The sequence below is a fragment of the Passer montanus genome, unplaced genomic scaffold (genome assembly GCF_014805655.1).
Source record: "Passer montanus isolate IOZ18808 unplaced genomic scaffold, ASM1480565v1 scaffold30, whole genome shotgun sequence".
Lineage (NCBI taxonomy): Eukaryota > Metazoa > Chordata > Aves > Passeriformes > Passeridae > Passer > Passer montanus.
In genome coordinates, this window is record NW_024367708.1 from 3,186,732 (window position 1) to 3,212,353 (window position 25,622).

Here is a 25,622-nt window from a genome sequence, read left to right on the forward strand (position 1 = left end):
TATGTGATTTTCCACAGTTTGTGTGAGGAAAATCAAAGATGTTATCTAATGGATTTCAGCTGCAAAGGAGCATTCAGTCTACAGGAACACACAGGAGCCAGTGCAAAGTGGGAAAAAAAAAGAAAAAATATAAGACACATGTCAGGTCCTCAGCATTACCCATTTTTCTTAGAGGTTTATCCTTACTGTTTCATACCACCTATCAAAGAAGATGGCTTAAATGAGCAGAAAGGTTCTGTGATGTAGCAGCTCACCTACAGAAGCAAGACAAGCTTTTGAACATAGTGATAAAAAAACAAGGATTATTTTTTTAAGTGTCTTATGTTAACTAATCAATAGTTAACAGAAATACTGAATCAGCTATTTCATCACCTTACTATAACCAAAAGACTAAGTTTCAAGACACTAACTTTTACCTTGGGAAGTGCTCTGCAAGTTGAAGTGAAGAGAGAGGAACTGCTAATTACACTTAACTCTGAAAGGTGACACCTTTTGTAAATCTTTATTGTCTTCCAGGGTTGAGATGGAAGATCAAAAGTGAGAAATCAAAGAGATCAATTAATTTGTAATGATCTGCTGGTTTTTGTAGTTCAGAAGACTCCAAACATCCCTAAATCTTGGTTTAAAGGCATGTTGACCTATTAATCAAGGAAGGTCAGGTGGCTGAGGATGTCACCTTTTCAACTTCAGATCTGGTAGTGAGAATACATAATAAACTCTTTCATCCTTGAGACTCATAGCAGGTAACTCATGGCTTAAATTGAGTTTGTGAACCCAGAAAGATTTCTTCAGATTAAGAGACTTCTTTCTCTTTACAGCTAATTTCAGACTGATCAATTTCTGGTTTCTTTTATAAGTAGCAGATATGACTGATTAGGGTTGTGACCTTTTTTCCCAGGATATCAGATTTTATTTAATGCAAACAATAAATATTTTAGTGTATTATAGAATATTTTAGTGTATTATAGTATACACTAAATATTATAGAATACACAATATTTTAGTGTATTATAGAATATTTCTTTGGTACTTTCACAACTGTTTTCATATACACTTTTGACAGAGAATTGCCTCAACACTGAGAGTGCATTTATTAAAAGAAGAAAACAAATTTTGATCACTTAAAATCTTTAAGAAAACTCTTATAATATTTTACTGCCAACTGAGTAGATATCAGATGTTATATAGGCTAAAAAATCATAGGCAAGACACTATTTTTTCTCCATGTATATTATGCTAATGCACATAGGAGCTGAATATTCTCAAGAACTGGGTCCATGAGAAATGGTCTCAAATTAACTAGACCAAGTGCAAGGTGCTGAACCTGGGTTAGGGCAACCCCCAGTATCAATCCAGGCTGAGGAATGAATGAATAGAGAACAGTCCTGCTGAGACTGTCTTGGTGATGCTTCTGGATGAGAGGCTGGAATGTGCACTCACAGCACAGAAAGCCAAACATTTTCTGGGCTGCATCAAAACAGTGGTGACAAGCAGGGTGAGGGAGGGGATTCTGCTCCTCTACTCCGCTTTGGTGAGACCCCACCTGGAGTACTGCATACAAGCAGCTTTCATTTACAAAGATTCTAGGGATAAAAGGTAATATTTAGAATTTTTCCACACTAAATTTTAATTTTCATTTACCTTTTGACAGATGGCATTGTGAAAGTAAGCATATATATATATCTATATCTATAGAATCATATCTATGCATTCATAAGTATTATTTCTTTTAAAAAGTTGCAATTTTAAGCTCTGACTTCTGAAAGGAATAAAATCTCACATTCAATGAATAGTGGTATAGTTCACAGTACAGGAAGGACATCATCCTCTTAGAGTGAGTCATCAAAATGGTGACCACCAAAATGATTAGGGGATGGAGTACCTCTCCCATATGAAAATATTGAGGGAATTTGGCTTTTTCAGCCTAGAAAAAAGAAGAGTTAGGGATGACTTAATTGCTGCCTTCCAGTACCTTTGAAGGTACTGGAAAAAGAAGCCTTTGAGAAAGATGGAGAGGGACTCTTTATATGGTCATGTAGCGATAGGACAAGGGAGAATGGTTTTAAAGTAAAAGAGTAGGTTCTTTCACCCTTCTAAGTCCATTTCAGTTACTGCACCTTTTTCCAGTCCATAAAGTAATAGCATTAGTATTCTGGTTTAATACAGTAATAAAATATCTCTAGCTGGAAAAGGACTCTTAAGGCTCCTAAAACAAAAATAAACCATGTGATTAAGAGCATGATCAGATGCTCCTTGAACTCTTAACCCTTCCCTGGGAAGCCTGTTGAAGCAACGTACCACCCTTCTGCTGAAGAACCTTTTTCTAATATCCAATCTGAACTTCCCCTGACTTAATTCCATTTCCTTGGGTCCTGTCACTGGTAACAAGACAGATGACATCACCACCTCCCCGTCTGCTGCTCCCCTTGAGAAAGCTGTAGACTGTGATGAGGTCATCCCCCAGCCTTCTTTTCTGTAGGATGAACAAGCCCAGTGACCTCAGCTGCTCTCCCTGTCCATTTTTCCTTCAAAACCTTTCACCACCTTGGTTACCACCCTTCTGCTGAAGAACCTTTTTTTAATATCCAATCTGAACTTCCCCTGACTTCATTCCATTTCCTTGGGTCCTGTCACTGGTCACAAGACAGATGACTTCACCACCTCCCCGTCTGCTGCTCCCCTTGAGAAAGCTGTAGACTGTGATGAGGTCATCCCCCAGCCTTCTTTTCTGTAGGATGAACAAGCCCAGTAACCTCAGCTGCTCTCCCTGTCCATTTTTCCTTCAAAACCTTTCACCACCTTGGATGCCCTCCTCTGGACATGCTCCAAGAGTGTGATGTCCTTATATTGTGGCTCCCAAAACTACACACAATACTCAAGGTGAAGCTGTACCAGCACAGAGCAGAGAGAGGCAATCACTCCTCGATGGGTTGGTGATGTTGTGCCTGGTCCTTCCCAGGCTCCCCTTTGCTGCCAGGGCACTGCTAACACTCATTCAACTTGCCAGCAACCCAAACCCCCATATCAAGATCATCAATCAAGGTTAATATTAAAAGCTTATCTAAATTGCCTTGCTGCTCCTCTGATAGCAGGAATTTTTGCTGTTGTTGTTCTTTCCCAACCATATTACTTGAATGAATTGTTTTTAAACTCACAGACAATGGGTTGTGTTAAACAACTCTTTTTAGATGCACTGTTTGATATGGGAAGTTCATCAAACCTTACAGATATCTGGGAATAACATAGGGGTGCTGTACTGCTTTTACTCTGTTTTCTACGCATTTTTCTTCTCTCACTCCCTGCTTCTACACTTTCCTTCTTTCTCTGCCTGGTTCTCCTTTCTTTTCTGCCTCGATCTTTATTCTTTCATCTTGTCTTTCAGCTAAACTTTCTCCATTAATTTTTCCTCATTTTACTAATACTATTCTTTAAGTTTGCCTCTCTACATTAGAACTCAAAATGGATTGAAAATGTTGTAACCACCCAGGGCACTGAAACAGACAATGCTAACTGCCTTTGAAGGGGTTGAAGGGGTTTTATTAAATTTATCTTCACATGTCATTCAAATACTAGTAGAAAGCTTTGGGTAACCTTACTAAAGTATTTCATTGTTTCATATGTTATAGGTAATTTTCCAATAGTTCTGTACTACCTTTTCTGCCAATGGTAGGAGTTCCCCATGATCCTTTTCTTGAATATTGAAAAAAAAACCAACTTTATTTTTTTGTTATATTAAGAGAAAACTTTTTATTAAGTAAATAAAAACTCGTATTTCTCATTATGCACTCAACTATATCTGACTATATTATAACAACAACAAAAGTAGATTTCTTAGTTTCTCAACAAGTGCAATGGAAGTCAGAACTATAAGCTGAGGATATAACTCCCCTTCTACACCTTCTTCGCATTTTCTGGTTCTATTGAATTTTCTGTGTTATTGAATCCAGTCTCTGTTATATGGGAGTGTTTTAATTGGATAGAGGCACATGAATTTAAGCCTTATATGGCATTTGTTCTTTTTTTTTGTTCCCTTCAGCATAGAGTTCCTATCTTGTTTTGTGCAGCATTACTAATCAAAATGTCTTAAACTACAGTATGAGTTTAAAGATGCTCTAATATTATGCAGTCCTAGAAGGAAGTTTTAATGAACTCTCCAGCACAAATATTAAGGTCCATCTATCATTTGCAGTGACTGTAGCTCTTTTCTTCCCAGCACTTTTGATGTTTCTTCAGCAGCTGTAGAACACAGCATTTCAAGCACAGTTATCTAAAACCAGTGCAATTCATGTAAATTGCCTTCACTCAGAACAACCAAATCAATGATGGCAAACACATATTCTTAATTTTATGTTGACCCATGTGATTATTGCTTGATTAAAATTTTTCATTTACTCTGATCATGCCACTATAGTTCTGAACAATATTTATTTCCCAAACACACAACAGGAGTCCATGGAAAAATGAAAGCAGAGATGAATGGTCTGGGAGAAATACAGAAACATAAAAAAAATTAATTAGAGAGGCCCAAAGATCATGTACAGATGAAGACAGCAAGGGATTTCATAGTAAAGAAGGGTTTCTGTAAGTACCTTGGAAGCAAATGTAAAACTTTTGAAAAATTTTGTGCACTGCACAAAAAAGCTTTATTTGTCTCAGTCTTTTTTTTTCTTTTTTTTAAATTTTATATATATATATTATGGTGTGTTTTGAGGACAAGTTTAAAGTGTAATACTGGAGGAAGCTCTGCAATGTTATTCAAGGGCCACTCTCTTGTATCTGTAATGGATCATGATAATTGCAGGAAGTTTCTAAGTTTCTAAAGACTGGAAAAGTCAATTTTCATGTAAATCCCTAAGAAGAAGGATGTAGGCACCTACAGACTTATTTGCCTCACCAAGATCATGGAGCAAATTTGCCTGGATGACATAACCTGCATCACTACCAACAATGAGGATGATAAAAACTGGAAGAGGCCAACAAGAGAGGAATATACATAAGAGATGATATTTAAAAATTAACTGTGTATGACCTCAATGGTCTAACCTTGCAGTTGACCCTGCTTTGAGCAGGGCAAGTTGAACCTGTAATTTCTAGGACTGTAATGACTACAGTAAAATAAGCAACTCACTGTGCTTGTCCAGACACACCTATCTAAACAAACATAGAATAAACATTATCAAAATTTTCCAGTTATTTGTGATTTGGAATTTTGACCGCAGACGACAGAGAAGTAGAAAATTACATGTAAAGGTGTCCAAAGGTTTATTAGAAAATCTAAATAGGATTATAGGTATTATTTCATGGTTAGTCTTCTTATTAGGGCATGTTTTCAGCTCCAGAAGGATTTATATATACTGCAGAATTGAAATGACACATGTGAAATTAAATTTACTACTAAAAGGTATGCATCCAAACATGAACAGCTGTATTCAAAATAATAGGGGAAATGAAAGAAACTAATTTTAAAATCCCCATTATTTAAATATATTAATGAAGATTCTGTCTGGTTTTACTTAGCATTTGGCTCTGCAGTCTTGTATATTGCATGTTTTTTTTTCTTTTACTTACTGTTATAGGAGTTGGAATACAGACTATCCAGCTTCTTTGTTTAACAGAAATAGTCTCTGTGTCCATATTCACTCAGGGCAAAAGGAACTTTGTAAGGTCAAAGTTGCCAAGACGCCCTTACAGTACTCCTCTGCACCAGGAAGTTAATTTATGAGTTCAGAAATGCACTGGCTGCTTTTCTGACTTCCTGCTGGGGAACCATAATCCTGCTCTGAATTTAGTATCTCACCAGAGAAATCAGGACACAAGCAGGGAATAGATTACCCTTGGTTTGCAGCCTTATGCAGAGTTGAGATACAAAAATACTTGCTCACCTGGAAATTCTGAATTATTGTCTGTATTTTAATCTAAACTCTAGGATGATATTTTTATTTTCATGCATTAAATGAAAACCTATTTCTGAGACCAAAATCTCAATGAACTACTTTAATTTTAATTTTTATCCAAAACCAAGTAGTTTCATAAATACAAGCTGCTTTAATATCAGACAATCTTACAGAATTTTAGAAATTAAAATTTACTATAATTTTTATCCCAATAATTATAAGTAAATAAGAATTTTTTAGTTCATTGAAAGGCACAGGTTATAGGAAGAAAGTATTCACTATTCTACTATAAGTGTCTAAGAGACTCTGTACAACAGACTTATCACAGGATCAGGATCTTAAACTAGAAATGATGCTGTTCAGTGTAGCTATAGAGCACCCCATTTCAGAAATTCACATTCTCTTCACATAAGAACAGCATCACAGCAGGGAGAATTGTTAGTCACACATACCATCAGTTTGCTAGTTGAGTGCTACTTGAACTTTTAAAATCTGTACAAAAAACCCTTACCTTCAAAGCCCCAGCCTTCAAACCCATCTTTTCCAGCCACTTACACTTGTGTTTAAAGACAGGAAAGAATCATAAGGGGCAACAGGAAACACTGTTCTGAGAAATACACATACCCAAAACTACATTAACTTTTGTAATTTCAATGTTTTATGCCTATATCCTACCTGTGTGCAGGTATCTTGCGATCACCAGCAATCAGGATAACATCACAGAGCTGCTGCTGCTTCAAGTAGCTCTCCATTTTCCTGAAGGTTTGCTCTGCATGGTGAACAGCCTGGTAGAATTCCTCGGAGCTACATGAATCCATGTCACAGTGGGGTGGCAAGGGGTGGCTGGCTCCTGACAGTCTGTAAAGAACAAGAGACACTCCAGGTTGGTAAGATGTGACCAAGCATTGACTCCATCACAGCTTCTAGAATCTGATACATGCAAATCAATGCAACCATTCCCTGTTCTCATCACTGTAAGTACAAGATAGGAAAAACCTTACTGCATTGGGAGACAGATGGAAAAAGCAATCCTATCTTTCCACTGATTCTGAGCACATACTCTAGTTTACTTTCTCAAAATCACTTCCATTTTGCACTCCTTGGGAAAGAAAAATAAAATTCTAATTGACTTAATCTGTAATGAATTCTGATTATTCTCACAATGAAAAATTACATACCTACTTTTCATCCAAAATACTTATTAATAAAAACTGAATTTAGCCTGCAAAGATAATTATGTCTATATTTAAAAGGGGGAAAAAATAAAAAGGAGAAAAAATGTTTTGTTCTGTTTTGCATTATATAGCAATCTATTCCTAGTTTGAAATTGGTTCAGTGTTGCACTGGAAAATCTAAGTGTCAGGAAGCACTAGTCCTTGAGGAAAATAGGAAACTATGCTAGAATTTTTAAATGGTTCTCAACACAGAGGATACCCTCTTCTTTTACTAATACGTAATGAGATGGATTCAAATGAAAGCCTTAAGACCATATATATGACTTGTAGTGCTGAAAATGAAAGATTTCACAAATGAAGCTAATTTTTTTTCTTCAATACATATATACAAAAGAGTTTACATAATCAATAGAAGAGCAATAGACAACCTATCATAGTCCAGCATATGAAACAATATTATAAATCAATTCAAACCAGTCTCATTTTATATACTCTATTGAAATATAAATATTAAGGAACACATAAGAATTTTTTTTTTATTTACAATAATAATACAACAGTTTCCTTACCCAAGGTTTGAATTCAGTAGGTATTACATTCAAAAAATTACATTGAAAGAAGTGTAAGAAAATGCAGTCTACACTCCTTGTGGTGGAAAAAAAAATTGAAAAGTACATAAACATAATAATTCTTGAAAATCAGAATGAAATGCATTTATAAAATAAAAAGAATAAAAACCCCCCAAATCCTTGAGACATGCTAGTGATTTGCTTTTGAATTATGTTTTGTACAAAAGCATTCCACATAGTCTTCTACATTCACTGTACAGGGCTCAGCAGGTTTAAGGAAGAAGGGCTGGTCCATTTTCTGTCACAGGAATCACTAGGCTTCAGAGCATTCCTTTAAAGTAGCTGGAATCCTGCATAATTGAAGGTGACATGCAGGTGATTTCACAGGCAGCCAACACAGGTACTTCTGCATCTCACTCCCCTCACCACCTATTCTGTGCCATGTACAAGTATTAACACAATGAGTTATGATTTAAAATTAAGTAACTTTACTTAAACTTCATTTAAAATAAGTAAATTCACTTTTGTAACATTAAGTTGAATAGTGAAAATTTATCAGCTGGTTTAAATTAATTGATATTGTTATTTTTATGCTTCAGAGGTTTTAATATGCATGAGACTGTCTATAGGAAACTGAACTGGCAAAATGTTATTACATGTGATTCCTCAACAGAAATAGTTACAAAATGGTGATTTAGAAAGAAACGTTTGCTTAATTATGTTACAGGTAATATTGTTATATTGTTAAGTACTTAATGCCAGATATTTCCTCCTGGAAAAAACAAACACATTCATTCTGTGAGTGACATAATTTGCTTATGTGTTCCTAGCTAATCTGGATCGACCATGTTGATCAGAAATCCAAGTTCATTTTCACATCATTGGTTGATCAAACTGATGCTTTCCCACAAAACTCTACTGACAGAGCTAAGCTCACTAGAATGGGCAGAGGGCAGATATTTCAGTCTTCTTTTTTTTTTTATTTTCCATTTTACATTTGTAGCCATACACAGATTTCTTTAGTTTTATTGCTGGAGAATTAGAATGTTAAGTAATTTACAAGAAATAAAGTAATGCCTAATAAATGAGGTTGATAGGTTGAAACAGGCATGTTTCCTCCTCTCCTCTGGGGAATTTAGAAGTGACAACAGCAGTCCTGAGAAAGGAAAGTAACAGGAATGAGCAGATCTTAATAGGTTCATACTGTTTGTTAGTTCAGAAGGTAGGTCTAGGTCAGCTTAAATTTTAACAATAGGATACTAGTCCTGAATCTTTTTTGGCTATTCAAAATGCTGTCTTTTTCAGGTCAGAAAGAGAACTATCCTGATTGAATTTATGCTGGTCTTGTGAAGTAAGATTGCACTGTAAAAAGCTTGGTCTATTTTGTTCTTGAATTGCTAGGCAGTGTTTGCCACAAATTTTGCTGTTTCCTGCTAGCCATTTATAAGCAACACTTTCTACCCACTAACTCAGTATATCTGTCACTTAGCCAGTCAAAAAATGACTGCTCAAAAGCAAGCAACCAACAACCAAAGTATATTTTAAATATTATCATGAGAAATAGCAAGCAATAAGTTTGGTAGAAGACAATAAGTTACTCTTTTATTTATTTTCTAAGAAAGCCCAGATAAAAAGCCTGCTACTCCTATTCAGGACCTATCTCTGTTTCATTACAAATGCTCTGTCTGCATAATCAATGCTTTAAATTCAAATAGCAACTTGTTAAAGTAGGAATTAGTTAAAGCAAATACCATTTATTACCAATTACCAGTTTGTGAAAGGCATATATAGTTACTCAGAGCCAATTAGCAATAAGAAAATCACATTTTCTCTTTGCATATATTGCTCGTTTAGGTGCAAGCAAATCAAACCACAAATGGAGAGAGAGGCTTTGTGATTGCATTCAGCAGCAACTCCAACACAATTTTGACTGAAAATTTCCTAAGTCTTTCAAAACCCTTTTTAGCATTTGTGTACCTCATAATCAGTGTAATCAATGAACTGGATAGACTCCAGGTGGACGTTTTCAATAATCTTCCTCAGCTGGTAAGTGCAAAGCCTGAACCCAGTGTGGAAATTTCAAACATTTGGGAGTTGTACAGCCTAAAGCACTTTCAATGGCTTAGTTAATTGCACAGAAACAAGGAAATCAAACCTTTCTCAAGATTATAGCAATGCTACTGAAGGGTGACTGCAGCATGAGAATACTAAAATGTTCACAGAAATTATCAACATTGCAAATAACCAATAATCTTAAAAAGGTTTTTTTTATGAAATGGCAAACCAGCGTGTATATTGCATGATAATTTTAAAAAAAGAATAAAAAACAAAAAAGGAAAAAATACACCTTAGCAAATTTGTACAGACTATTTTCAGTGTTAAGAACAGCATCCTGCTCTCAAAAGAGAAATAATTAAAGAGCCTGCAGGCGTAGAGAAAAATCCAGTCTTTGAGCCATCTCAGATATTAAAACAATGTAAACAAAAATGAAAAAAAATAGAGAATCTAAACCACCTGACTCCAAAATGGTCCTTGTCTACAAGAAAAAAAACACTGATTTGAAGAATAGAGAAATGAAAACCTTTAAGCTAAAGTAATGTCAAGCATTTAAAGAGAAAATGCCAGGGAAAAAGGGACTTCACAGACAGATTTAGCTACCTATACCTTTCTTGTTAATTAATTAGTAAAAGCAGTAGTTAAACCATATCCTAAACAAAAGAATAACAAGAAGTACTTTGAAAGAGAGAACTTACATGACTTGAAATTATACCACATTTCGCTGTGTAAACAGAGGTTTAGATTTAGAAATGCTTCCATTCTGGAAATTATATTCATAGAGGTGCAGAAAACAACAGATTCATATCACTGTGTATAACAGAAAACTTTGTAAGAGTACTTAGGTATTTTAAATACTCAATTTGAATACTTTTTTCTTCATTCCTCTGAAGGCCCTGACCCCAAATAAAGAACTCTTTAACCAGAAAATGTCATAGAATTTCATCATTACTGGAATATTAAATCCTGTTGTATTTAACATTTTTTTTCCATTTTCACTTATGCAGGATTGATCATGCAAACCCATCCAGAACCTTTTCAGTTTAATTTAGTGTATATTATTGGGTACATACCCAAAATATATAGTCAAGAAAGAAAATATATCCAGTTCTTCAATGAAAGAAACATTGCTTTTCTATTTATAACTTGCAAAACCAGAAGAAGTATTCCATATGTAAGAGTGAAAAAAAACTTCACACAATTCTTTCTCTAAAAATTACTTATTGAATGCTTAGAAATCAATAGCCTGTGGAATTGCACTGTCTAAGATGGACTGTCAGAAGTCATGGCTCTCATTAGTGATCACTTGCAAAAAGGCAAGAGGGAGTTTCATAAAAACTTTACAATTTCTTACCGCAACAGCAAGACTAAAGTTCTGTTTGTGAACAAAAGCTACCAGCAATCATATCTGCAACTATAGGTTCTGCCCAGAGTTTCAGCAGGCAGAAGTGCCAGGTAAAAAAAAATCAGAATATCAAATAGGACTTTTTAATTTTACCAGGTTTGCTCAGAGATGTATTGGTACTCTCTCAGAGATCCCTTTTCTATGTAAAACAAAACAAAAAAATAAATAAAGAATGCAGTGCATATTATAAACTCATTCTATAGATAAACCTGAATACTTTATAATGGTGTCTCCTCCTAAAGGCAATTTCTGAATCAAGATACTTGTAACTCATTCTTTGGACACCATAAGGCAAAATACAGTCATAGGAGATCTGTGTGCCCAGCAGAAGTACAGCTGAATCCCCTACTGTTGTGTATTTCTGTACATCTCAAGAGTATTACCAGATACAAGAAACAAAATACTAGCTACCAGTTTATTGTGTGATACTGGACAAATTGTTTGAGGAGCTCTTAAGAAACATGGGACAGACAATGAGAAGAGTCTACTCTACCACACCAAACTGCTTCTATGGACAAAAAATAGTTCCCTTGTTTGGGAGCTGTATTGGATTTGTGTGACCAGGTTTTTACCTGGGTGGGGTAAAAGTGTGGGTGGGGGTGGGGTACAAGGGGTACAAAAACAGTAGTAACACCTTCAGTCAGTGGAGATTTCTTCCATGCCCAGCAAAGCCAATTCCAGGAAACTTTAAGATGGAAGTGCTGCTGGCCAAGGTTGGGAAAATCAAAAACAGTAGTAACACCTTCAGTCAGTGGAGAAGAAGGGGGAGAAGGTGCTCCAGGCTCTGGAGCTGAGAGTCCCCTGCAGCCGCTGGTGCAGACCATGACAAGGCAGCTGTGCCCCTGCAGCCCAAGGAGGATCACAGGGATGCAGAGATCCATCTACTGCCATGGAGGAGCCCCACACCAGAGCAGGAGGATGTCTGAGAGGAGGCTGTGAACTTGTGGGAGCCCCGTGGCACTGGCAGGAACCTGCAGGCCTGTGGAGAGATGAGCCCATGCTGGAGCAGATTTTCCTTCATAGGATTTGTGACCTCCTGGGGGACCCACACTGGAGCAGCCTAAGCCTGAAGGACTGCAGCCTGTGGGAGAGTGACCTGCTTGCAGCAACTCTTGAAGAACCGCTGCCTGTGGGATGGACTTATGGTGGAGAATTTCATGGAGAACCCTCTCCACGGAAAGGGAAAATACATTCAAAACACTCTCAGTCAGATTTTTTCTTATCTATGATCCTTCATCAGATAATGACCTAACCTAAGCTACAAGCACAGACCTCTCTATTGCCAGTGGTGATAAACTAACACATAAAAATTCCATAGCCTCCTGAAATACCGAGGTTTTTTAGATTGCAGTTCTTTTTAAAATGTCTTATTTTTGACTTTTTTTGTTGTAAAAATAAAATGTCAAAATTAATTAATTAATTAATGAACAATTACTTAAAAATTTCATTGTTCTGAAAGCAATTACTTACAGAATTCAGTAATATTGACAACAAATGCTTTAGCTTCTCTCAGTCTTCCCCCAGTTTTTTCCAGATTTTATTACTTTTATTGATGAAACAAGTTTGTTCTACGTCATATGCCCTAAGAACCACTTAAACTGTTAGGATGTTTGATTCATTCTTTAAACATTCCATTGATCTTTTATCTCTTCATACTTTTTCATCTTTTATCCTCCACAGATTTCTAAACAGCTACTTCAAGCTTCCTATTTCCTCTCCTCTTTCTCCACAGTCCAGTGCCCAGTGTTAAAAATAGCACAAGCTTTTGCTCACCTCTACTAGTACTCCTACTAATATTGTGCACCAGTTTCTGTCAATATTACTTTCAGCATCTCTCTCCAATACTTACAGCTCCCAGCAATTTAGATTCCATGGATGAACAACTAAATGGGCTCAGCAGCCCAACACAGCTTAGACTGATATTAAAAAACTGGAATTTCCAAATAAAGACTGAGAGTGAGCATCAACAATTATCAATAGAATGATTTTAAACTTTGAAAAAATATTAAAATATCATAATATAATACTTGCAGAAAAATTAAGTATATGTAACATTTAAAGTAAAATATGTAACATATGTAACATTTAAACATTGAAGTTTGGTGGATTGGTGGTTTTAAATCAAGTCAATAGTTGGGGGGTTGGGATGATGGGGAGTTTTTCCTCAAAAGATAGAGAAATTACATATTGTAATGCTTTTATTTGACAAGGTTAAAAAAGTTTCATTTTGATATTGCTTTACATTACAACTATAGACAACTAAGACAGTTGTCTTCAAAGACATACCAAAATACTTACAAGGATAGCTTTTATCAATTTTATTCACTTATGAATTTTCAGGAAGAAATAATACATAAAAGCACTCTGATATGGAAGTTTCCAACTGAAAATTTACACGTCTGTGCTACTAATGGAGATATTTACTTTCCAATTTATGTATCCTGAGAGGTAAAATGAAAGATAGCCCAGACAGAAATGGTGCCATTTCTGAGAAAATATCCATTTTATATAACCCTTCCAGTCAAAAAAAGTTATTATCAACTGTTTTGCTCAAGTGATGCAAAATTCCCCAGAGCATGCTTTTAGAAAAGAGCAAGTTTGTGGAACTGACTTCATTTAGCTTCACATATAATTGAGTCAATTTGGTCTTTTAAGATTACTTATGTATCTTGGAAGGGGTTTTTGTTTGCTTTGTGTGTGTGTGTTTTTGCTTTAATTCAGAATTTCAGATCTCATTTTAACAGCTTTTGAGACACCTCAAAACATGACTCGAGAGATCACTCAAAAATCACCATCACAAGCAAAAAACAGTCAGCTTGGTGAAATTAATTTAATTTACTAACAATCAGCAGAGGCGGATAATGAGAAATAAAACGCATATCTTAAAACACCTTCCCCAATAACTCCTTTTTCTTGGGCTCAACTTTACTCACAATTTCTCTACCTTCTCCCCCTCAGAAACACCGGGAGACAGGGAATGAGAGTTGTAGTAAATTCATCGCACTTTGCTACTCCTTCCTCCTCAGGGGGAGGACTCCTTACACAGAATTCACAGAATTCACAGAATCACTAGGTTGGAAGAGACCTTCAAGATCATCGAGTCCAACCCACGCCCCACACCTCAACTAAACCATGGCACTGAGTGCCACATCCAGTCTTTTTTTAAACACATCCAGGGATAGTGACTCTATCACTTCCTTGGGCAGACCATTCCAGAACTTTATCACCCTTTCTGTAAAAAAATTTTTCCTAATATCCAACCTATATTTCCCTTGATGCAACTTGAGACTGTGTCCTCTCCTTCTGCCAGCTGCTGACTGGAGAAAGAGACCAAACCCCACCTGACCACAACCACCTTTCAGGAAGTTTTAGAGAGGGATAAGGTCACACTCTTGCCCTGCTCCAGTGTGAGTCCTTTCCATAGGGTGCAATCCTTTGAGAACTTTCAGCATAGGACCCATAGGGTCACAAGTCCTACCAGGAAATCTGCTCCAGTGCGGGTCCCTCTCTCCATGAGTCCATAGGTCCTGCCAGGAGCCTGCTCCAGCAGGCCTCCCACAGAGCCAGTCTCCTTCAGGTGTCCACCTGCTCTGGCCTGAGGTCCTCCACCAGCAGCAGGTTGATCTCTGCTGCATCATGAACTTCCATGGTCTGCACCACAGGCTTTGGGGGAATCTCAACTCCAGCGCCTGGAGCACATCCTCCCACACCTGCACTGATCTTGGCATCTCCAGGGCTGTTTCTCTCACATGTTCTCACTTTTTATTTTTTCCCTGAAAATCCAAAATCTCTAAATCATGACTAAAAGATGATAAATACAAATAAAAACTAAACTAAATGTTGTTGTTTTTCTTTCCTGACTGACAGCAGAGTTGCCTGATAGGATTTAAGACACTGAATATTTTGTTTTGTTTTCTTCTGTTCTGCACAATATCCACCAATCAAAGGAATATTTTTTTAATACTTTTTCAAATCTACTCATTGCTTCTTACAGTGTCTTAAAAATGTAACTAAGATCTCATAGTGTTTCTCTCGCCATGAAAAAATACAACAATATACTGTAGTGTAGCACAGCAGAAAATTCATACCTAAAGTCATTTTCAGACTTTCTGAAACTCATTTCAACAAAAGACGATAATTTTATAAAATCTGTTTCAAGTTCCAAGCACTTCCTAAAGTCCAGAGAAAGCTGTTGAAGGAAAGCTGATTTTTTAAGGTTCATCGTACTGGTTGTGCCAGGCACCTGACAGCTATAGTAATAATGCTACCATTACAAACCTCTGTCACAAGTTAGCAGCCATCACATTTCCTTGACAAATCACACCTTCTGCCCTTCACCTCATATATTCAACCTATTCTGCCTCTAAATAATCTTGCTATGCAACAAAAAAAGATACTGGCTGAACTGCTCTCTCCCACACACAGCTAATGCTGTATCCACTGCTTTTTAAGCTTTGCATGCCCAAATAGAGGGAGCAGTTTGTTCCAGCTGTTCCTGGAAAACCAATGATTAACTTGAACAGAGTCCTCCTAGCTACCCACAGTCACGTTTTAATGACTAGGACACATACTGATATATTTTACACATTCACATTGCTGACAGAACTTTCTATTATATTGGATCTTGCTAGGAATCTATTTTTTGAATAATGGAGAATACAGGAAACAAAGAAGATACAAGTATAAAAGCCCTCCAAACAGATACTAGGTGCATATAAACCTACACTATTGAAAATTTACAGGTCTGTACTACTAATGGAGACATTTCCTTTCCAATTTATGTATTCTGAGAGGGAAAATGAAAGATAGTCCAGACAGAAATGGTGCCATTACTGAGAAAAAACCCATTTTATATAACCCTTCCAGGTGAAAAAGTTTTTAGCAACTGTTTGCTCATGCTATGCAAAATTCCCCAGAGCACGCTTTTAGTAAAATGCAAGTTTAGTAAAAAGGTAAGTTGTTTCCTGAAAGGAGGCAACCTGTTCTTTCTGAAAACACAATACAGAACAAACTACACAGGAAACCACAATTTTGAAATACATACGCTGTTGGAGAACAATCAAGAAGCACAACCACCTTTTCTTAAGTTGCTGACAGTAATATTTCTCTATTTCTAGGTCAAGACTCAAGTGAGCCTGCCTAATCAGAGTACCACCCAGCTGCTCTCCTTTCCATCCCTCTTTCCTTTTACTATCATAGCAGTAGACAAAATTCCTGCTGAAAGGAAACAACTTTGCGTTAGACCAGGAATAAGCTTCTTTTAGAAGTAAGGTTTCTATCTTTAGATAGACATTCTTTCTCCATTCTTCCCCAAGCCTATCAAAATCATTACCCTCATTCACCATGTTCAGTTAATGAAGATTTTGACTCTGAGTTGAAATAATAAATAAATAAAACGCGTAACTGTAAAAATGAAATTTGTGAGACTGTTTCCTTCTCATTAAAAAAAACCAAAACCCCAAAACCCTCTTATGCTTATATGGCAAATAATTACATAAAACAGGAAAGTGTCCTGCATCCATCACAGGCATCAAGTAGCCACAATGCATTCATGGTCCATTCATATTTTAATTACCCAGTTAATACAATGGGGATACACCAGCTCCTTCATGAAGACAGACTGACACCCTGAGACTTTTTTAACACTCTGGTTAAACATTTTCTAGCATTTTATGATTCCCCGTTTCTACCAACCAAAAGTTGAATGAAAAGAATTACTAGGACTCAGAAATTCAAAACTTAATTTAACCTAACCTCAAATTCCCTACAGAAGTGGAAGTCCTCCCAGTGGGAGTTATCATCTGAGAAGTTTGAGACAAAGGGTAAAGACTGTTTTACAGCAGGCTAATATTACTGGCCTGAGCAGTTAAATGCCTGACAAGCAGAGGAAGAAAACCAAGCAGTAGGTGCCATAGTGAAAATGAGAAAAATTCCTTTTCCTTTCTTAATAGCTCAAGAAATTAATGGAAATGTATTGTGTACCACTGTGCACTGTCAGCTGAGCAGTGCTAGCAAAAACACAAGCTTCACACTCTCACAAAACACAGACATTTCCTTGATGCCCAGTTGTTAATACATCCTATTCCAGATGACAAACTGCCCTGAGCTTTTGTACCTAAGTGGTCAAACATAACTCAACAGAGTAGTTCTCCTATATTATTTAAGTATCATCACCCAGCATTTATGAATATACTTCCAAAGAGAATGAGATTTTTATAAACATACACACTAAAGATTGCACATTCAGAAACTGATGAAGCCAACACTAGGCACAGGAGAGTTTTCTAATATAGTATGGAGGAAAACTCCCATATCTTTCAGGCATCTCTGGCTGAGATGTTTGTGTCATGTGTTAACTATCTAGTCATGATGAAAGGCCATATCTATATGGATAAACGAAGTAAATTAGCTGACACAGTTACTCATTCAGAGCAGGCACAAATACACACAATCATGCAGATCTCTTTTTTATTAGGAGATATTTTATTCCAAAATTTAATTTGTGACATAGGGACTTCATATAAACAGTAGTTATATATGTGAGTGATGGCAATGACATTCAAGAAAGGATAAACAAGTATTTTATGGATATTGAGCTTAGGATACATTTCAATAAAATTTAATTGTGCTACTATATTATGTGCTGATATTCCACATCATAGGTAGCATGTCAGAGCTTAAAACACATTATGATTGCGATGGAAATCAAGTCAAAGACCACTGGAGGCTGAATCTTTAAAATTCCCAGATTGAAATTCTAGTTCAGTTAAGTACTGCACTCAGTGAGGTGGGAGATCACAACACACATGCATGCACACTCTGCCCTTCAGTAAACTGTGTGAATGATTCAGCCTGTGTCCTGTTGCAAGACAAGCTTTTATAGAGCTTGCATCATTCAGTGGAAAGCAGCATACAGTCTCTTCCTGCTATTTGTTACAGATCCATCAAGTGTCATATATCTTTTGGTGACTCTCACAAATTTCACAGCACCAGTAAATCAGTGAGAAAGATATGTCTGAAATACAGAAATAAATTGTAGGTGATTTTGCCCTGCTGTTTTGAAGTGTCAGTACATTTTTTTGCTGATCCTGAAAACAGCAATTAAAATTGACAATTTGGTGAATCCTGTCTAAGATGAATTTGATGGTTTCAGTTTCTACATTGCAGGATCACTACAACACTGTGAATTTAACTTGCAAGCAATTAAATGCTACATATTTCATAATAGCTACCACTCATTAACCCAGCACAAACCCAAGCTGTGTTCTTCACTCTATGATCAATATGAAAAAGGTCTAATGAATTTTTCATATGCATGCATGGTAGCACAAACACCTAACCATTAATAGTGGTTTTGTCTACCACAGTATTTGTAAAATTACTATATAGAGAAGCCAAAATCAGGCACTAAGAGTGATATGCTAGACTGAACCAAATAAAAAGGTAAGTACGCATATATCTACATTAAATACTGCCCTTAATTTGCAAACTTGTAGGTATGAAACCTCCAGTCAAAGCCTCAATATTATGTACAGTTACAGACAGCTAAGAGCAGCCAGTGGCATAATTAATGATTACCTCACAGAACTGAAAGAAACCATCAATGTTGGGTTTTTTTCCATATTATTAATTGTGATTTAATTATTTTTTTTTAATTCCAAAATGTGACACAAACAAAAAATCAAAACTTAGAATTCCGAATTTTTTCCATTAAGGCAAAGGTATTTCTTTGTACCCCTCTGCCTTTTGCTTAATTTTTCTTGAAAGATGAAGTAGCTGAAATACGTTTACTCTCTCCTTCACAGATCAGTCTGTAAAATCCAAGATAAGACCTTTCCCTGCAGAAGGAATCTAGAGCAGAGCATTAGTGCTCTAACCACAGAATTAATTGCAAATAGCACAAAGAAGCCAGACCTAAGTGATCAAGAATTTTGCACATTTTTTCTCCTATGTTTAGAGAGATACAGATATAAGACAGTCCTGTCTGCTAATCTGATGCAGGTGGAGGTGCTTCCAGCCATACATATGAGAAAAAAAGCAAGATATAACAAAAGGTATATATATTTTTTTTTCTTCACCTGCCCTAAATTAGCTAGTTTATGAGGACTCTAAGTGTAATGGCTTTTATGGATCTCCATTTTGGGGCACTTAGCCTTTTGCATTAAACATTTAAGGAACCCAAGAATCTTTTTTCATAATGGGTACTCATCCTTAGGCCTTTCAGTACTCAACATTGCAGCAACAGTCTCCTTTGTAAGCTGAGCTCCAGTGATGACAAAAGGAATGTCTAGATTTCCGAATAACTACAATTCTGCCTATATTCTATACAATGCCACACTGGTGTAAGTGAAAAGAAGTGTCTAGGAGTATTTTGTAACAACACTGATTGCTGTGTATGGCTCCCATTTTTTGCTTAGGTTATTACATCACAACAATTGTTCTAAGACCATTCTCCATCTTCTTCTTTCCCACTTCATATTTAGATACAGAACAAGAGAAACAAACCGCAGGTCATATACACAGAGATAAAATCTATTCACATATTTTGTGAATCTTCTATCACATCTTCTATCTCAGGACAGCTTTAAAGCATGGTAGCAATGATTATTTGGCTATATTTTTCCTTTAATCCATATGGAATATTCATGAATTTGTCAAGTGTTTCAAAAACATTCATTTGTATTACAAAATATCCCCTAATTTCCCAGGTCTACAGAATTTTTAGCATTCACACCCAATTAGCTTCAGTGAACCCCACACCATTTCAAAATTAAGAATTACTGACTAGAATAAGATTTATTTTAATCAGGCTCATTATAAACCAGGCTAATTTGTACTGCAACTGCTTCCATCTCAAAAAGTGCCTGCCCAGTCAAGTCTCAAGACTACTTGTTTTTTTTCTTGTATGCACTCACTTTTGCTTTCTGAGTATGTTCTTTCAAATGTCAAGCTAATTTCACTGCATATGGACTAATTTGCAGAGCCTTCCATTCCCTGACTATCTGAATCAAACTTTGTCTGTGTAGAATAGAGTAGCTGTGAATTATAGCACTATTCAAATAGTAGTTAAGACCTGTGACTGAGAGGTTTTTTAATACTTATTCCTTTAGCTTTGGGATAACATAAAATTCTAGTTCAAGTATACTTGAAAAGACAAAAAATTAAAGTTCATACCATTCATTAAGAAAATAATTAAAAATATTACATCTTTAAGAACTCCTGCAGCCTTTACAAAGCTATCAAACAGCATCAAGATATGAATGACAAAGTCAAATTTGGAGTAATTTCTCAAACTTCTGAGATTATTCTTTAATCACTCAAATGGTTTTATTATGGAATTTTCATTCAACATAATTAATGTGATATCCATCAGATCCAATATCTCTGGAAACATACTTAAAAATGACCACTGATTGTAGAATATAACTTTAGTTCTATAGTCATACAACTTATTTAAAGAAAAATATCTGAAATTGTGCAAAAATATCTTAGAATTATAACTCATGCATATTCTCTTCATCACAATACTAGGTATTAAAACACATTGTATTGATATCACTCTATTATAAAATATTACAATGTTATAAGTATTAAAATGTTACAAAATATAACTGTACTTTTGAATATTATAACTTATTAGTCTTTCTTGAGTAATCTAATATTCAGAAATTAGAAGATTAATATAAAAACAGAGAACAGAAAGTACTTCTAATCAACCCACTTTAAAAGTCTGTAACACTGCTTATGTCTGTACCCAAGATTAGAAAGAAAGATAGATTTGCACTGATTTTTCATTTTTTGGATGAAATCCAAACACAATAGAACACATCTGAGTGCATTAAAATAAACAAACAAACAAATAAATAAATAATTGCAATATTTTTTTTTTAATACTAGAAAGGATCTAGACATTACCCAAATTCAGTAATAATTGACATTTTAAAGCCTATTTAGATTAAAGTAATCCTACTTAGACAAAAAAAAGCTCTAAGAATGTATTTAGTGCTGTTCCTTCATATGACTCAGAAGAGATAGAAAGTCCTGCCTACTGCAAAGAGCATGTTTCTTATGCCTCAGACTTGAGCAAGCTACTACCAATATCCCTCTGGGATTAAACAACCAAAGATCATGAAGAATGTAATCAAGTAGGTATCACAGTGTTTTAGATTTATATTTACAATGTTGGTTTTTTTCACTACATATGTTCAAATGGAAATTAAGTGCATATATATATATATATATATATATATTTACAGTCTTCACCTGTGCTTTCTAGTACACTTTCAAAATTTTCAAATTAAATGAAATCAAAACAAATTTTAAAAAGTAAAACAAATTAAAATATCCAAAAAGTTAAAAGCTGTTGTTGCACAAAGGTATATAGATTTAAATAGTATTTGCTTTTTCAACAAATCAAATCCAGTAATATACAGAACAACAATATAGAGGCTCAACTAACATTCTTCTTTAACCACTTTAAATCCAGTCAAGCCACAGACATACTAGTATAATAATAGTGGATTTATTACAATTAATTCACATTGGTGCAACAAAACTAGTCTTATTTCATATCTGACCTCATCATGTTTCATATAGAACTCAAATGAATATGTTAGCATAGGGTATCTCTGAGAAACCTTTTTGTCTGTGAGGTTATTGGGACTGTTCACTTCGTCCTCAAATTTGAATAGCTCTAGGGCAATCTCATGTCTGCAAAAGGGACATGATGGGTTTATTTCCTCAGGATTTGTTGCTGTGTGCCAAAATTCTTGCTACCAGAGTATTCCTCCATATCAGAAGTCTGAGGGGGAGGGAACAAGTCACTTAACAGGAAATCCTGCCCTTAGTTTAAAAAACGAAATAAAATTTTAAAAAGAAAATTAAAGAACCAGACCAAAAGCCCCAACTGCAAGTAATTGATTGCATGTGAAACATTTTAAATAGCTCTATGATTTGTACAGACTGCCTAGTCCTATGCACTGCCCTGGTAGGTTCATTATTTATTCAACCCAACAGCTAATATTCATTAGCTACAGAAAGCATTATCTGCTGCCATACCCATTTATTTTCTTGAGATTATTTTGCTGAAAAGCCATTTCCAGTCATGACTGAATGTTGCCATATTTTTGGCAGCTGTAAGACAAAAGAGAAGGCATTAATGCTGTAATTTCTAGCCTACCTCTAAGAATGATCATAGATATGACAATTTTTCACTATTGAAACTGATGCCTTGGATGAGTAGTTTACAAAATGCATAGTTAAAGAGCCCTAATTGTGGAATTAATTTCATTTAATTGTCACTTAAAACCCCAACTTGTATGAAAAGGTTTTATAAGCGGAACACATCAAACTATCGTATACATGCTTAAGGGCAGAATGTGACAACTTGGCAATGTTATAGCTCAGTCTCTTGGCCAGAGAGACTTGTAGGCTATGAGAGCTTTGCTGACAGCTTTCTTCCTGTACCTGAGCAAATTGCATTCACAAACTTAGACAAATCAATCCCTGTAAGCATGACCCATGTTTCATTAGGAGTGCTGTAAAAACAAACACAAAGGTTTCTGCCAATCTTATTCTGAAACAAGGATAAATTGTGTACCGCTTTACACCATGAAATATTTTCTTTTAACAGGAAGCAATGTTAACTAGAATTACTTTAACAATAATTGCTTGATTATGCATTTTTTTCATGGTTTATCAAAAAAGACACTGACAGTTCCAGTTTAAAGCCAAGAAATTTTACTCCACATCAGTAAATTCCCAACTAGACACAGGGCTTTTTTTGTTTTTGGTTTTTTTTCACTAGAGAGGACCTTTAATTTCTCACTAATGAAAGACTAAAGCAGCACACTTGTATTTTTTATACATGTTACTGTGGAGTACAATTTCTTTATTTCCAAATTATTTTGACAATCTTAATATTCATTATCATTGCATTTTAATAGCCAGAAACTAAAACAAGAGTTACTATTAAACAGAGCAACAAACCAGTATGTCTCCTCTGTAGACTGTGTGGCCATAATATAACAGTTACTAATAAATGTTTGTTGGATAATTGCAATCATTGCATACCATATATAATGAAATTAGGCAAAATTGTGTATGAGACTGGCTCTTATTAATGAAATACACCTGCTAATGATTTTGATGTCTCCAAGACTTGCTGTGATGGAGAATTCAATTTAAAATATTGATGTGTGCAAGCCCGCTAATTTTTGGGCTTCTCAGTTCTTGTATTTGGGCATCTGTCAAGGACGCATTATGCTATTGGCAGGCACAGATTTCCAGGATTCATATTTCATTGAAACGTTTCCAATGTGCTTGACATGATATTTTTTTCTCACTGTCAAAAAGAGCGATTCATTCATCCTATAATATATGAAATCTCTCAATCATAACATGAAATTGCAACAGATTGTAAAATACTAGTCATTCTTTTTGGACAGACCTTTCTGATTTAAAACACTACCACTGACAAGGCATCAGCAGAAGTTATTTCAAAGGTACATGCAATGCTGGGGGGAATAAAACCCACAAAACAGAACAAATAAACCAACTCTGTGAGTTTTCTTCCAAAACTTTGCTTATTCAAGATTATTCTACTTGTGCATGCATGGAACAATGTTATCCCTAAAACATCACCAGAACACCTAAACACTCAAAAAGCCTAACTTCCAATCATTATGCTTGCTGTTAAATGCTGCCTCTGGAAAAAAAATTCTTGAAATAACATTTCCTTATCACTTTTCTTGCTTTCAAAATAGCATGCTCACCTTCCTTAAGCAATTAATGATGACTTTATCATTATGGGTTTAATTTAATGCAAATTTATTAATAAATGACATATGTGCATGGCTAGCACAAGTACATAATTAAAAAATTTCATGCACAATATCATTCTATTTACAATAAAAGACAGTAAAAGGTTATTGGTTTGCATGTTATTTATTCACTTTTTTCCCTTGGCAGTATCTTTTCTGATGATTTAAAACCCAGTTATAATAGAAATTAAGAAAAATCAGTTTAGTACATAATTTTGCAAGCATCTCAGATTATAAAAATATTTAGGAAATCATTTAACACAGTTAATTGATTAACTAGTTAACTAGTTAACTAGTTTATTTAGTAAGTTGATTATACATGACATAACTCCTAATTCTGTGGAAAACCACCTGCACCATTGCTGAAATGCAAAATATATTTAAACTAACACTGAACTCAAAGGTGTATCCATTCTGTGTTGTGTTGCAAATCACACATCACAAGTTTACCTTAATACCAAAATGCTTTCATTGAAGTGCTTATCAATTCCAATACTGTGTTGTTACATTTAGGATACAACTGCAATATCTGAAAACAGTTTGGTTCTAATAGGAATTCTAAATGCTGGAATGCACACTGCTGCGTCACCTTGACCTCACTCCCCACCACACTCTGCTCCCCAGTGGGATGGGGAGGAGGATCAGAAGAAGGTAAAACATGTGCATTGAGATAAGAACAGTTTAATAATTTCAATAAATTATTATTATCAATATACACAGTCATTAAAAGAAAAGAGAGAGCATAACACAAGAGAAAGAAGTTATGCACAATGCAGCTTCTGAATTTCTCCAACAACCGAACTCAGACACCCCAACTGCCCAGTTTCTGGCACCTGGATATACCATGGTTAAAGGCCACTCTGCTTGCTGGCATAGCCCTCTCATTCTTTCTCTCACACCACAAAAAACCTTGATTTTGTTTACCAATTCAAAGTGCTTTAAGTAAGACACATTAAAAAGTTATGGAAAAATTACGTCAACAGCAATTAGTGGATGAACGACCACAAGACTGCTTCTCCCTCAGGTAAAAATGCAGTAATCCTTAGGTTAAGCAACATTTCCTCACATGAGCACCATATAAGGTTCCTCAAGCAATAGAGGAAAAGACATACAAATATAGCATTAACACTTTTCTTACAGTCCTTCAGTGGTATCTTAAGACACAGAAACTGGAGGGTACATTTTCTTAAAAGAAAAGTAAATACCTAGCCTTTTACCTTTTGTTTTCCACACTCCAGAAAAACTATTGAATGGAGAGAGGGAACAGACCATTCAGGCATCTGATGTGCCAGAACATTTTCTCTTCTGGGTTTTTCTTTGACTTTAATCTATTAGGCATTTATATATTTTTGTACATAATACATTTTGTATGTGTGAGTTTTCATATTTATATATACATATGTGCATGCATGTGTATATGAACAAACATACATACACACAGACACATTCACTCACACATATCACATTTAGCTTTTAGTTTAACAAAACTAGTATGTGCATGCATGTGTATATGAACAAATATACATACACACAGACACATTCACTCACGAAGAGTTTTGGCATATCACATTTAGCTTTTAGTTTAACAAAACTAAAATAAAATAATCAGTGCGATTCAAAAGGAGTGAAAGCACAATTGTATCAAGCACTGTTAGCAGTATTAGTGAGCTACACATGTAGGAGGAATTCAATAAGGTCAGTGA

The 25,622-nt window shown here is 35.4% G+C and overlaps 1 protein-coding gene across 2 annotated transcripts in view; it reads right to left on the reverse strand.

The window, feature by feature from the left end:
- Positions 1–25,622, reverse strand: part of KLHL1 (kelch like family member 1) — a 186,872-nt gene that overhangs the window by 120,019 nt on the left and 41,231 nt on the right. For both annotated transcript variants that reach the window (XM_039714672.1, XM_039714671.1), the window contains exon 2: positions 6,570–6,752. In XM_039714672.1, the coding sequence (XP_039570606.1) occupies positions 6,570–6,752 (183 nt within the window). The remainder of the gene's footprint in view (positions 1–6,569; positions 6,753–25,622) is intronic.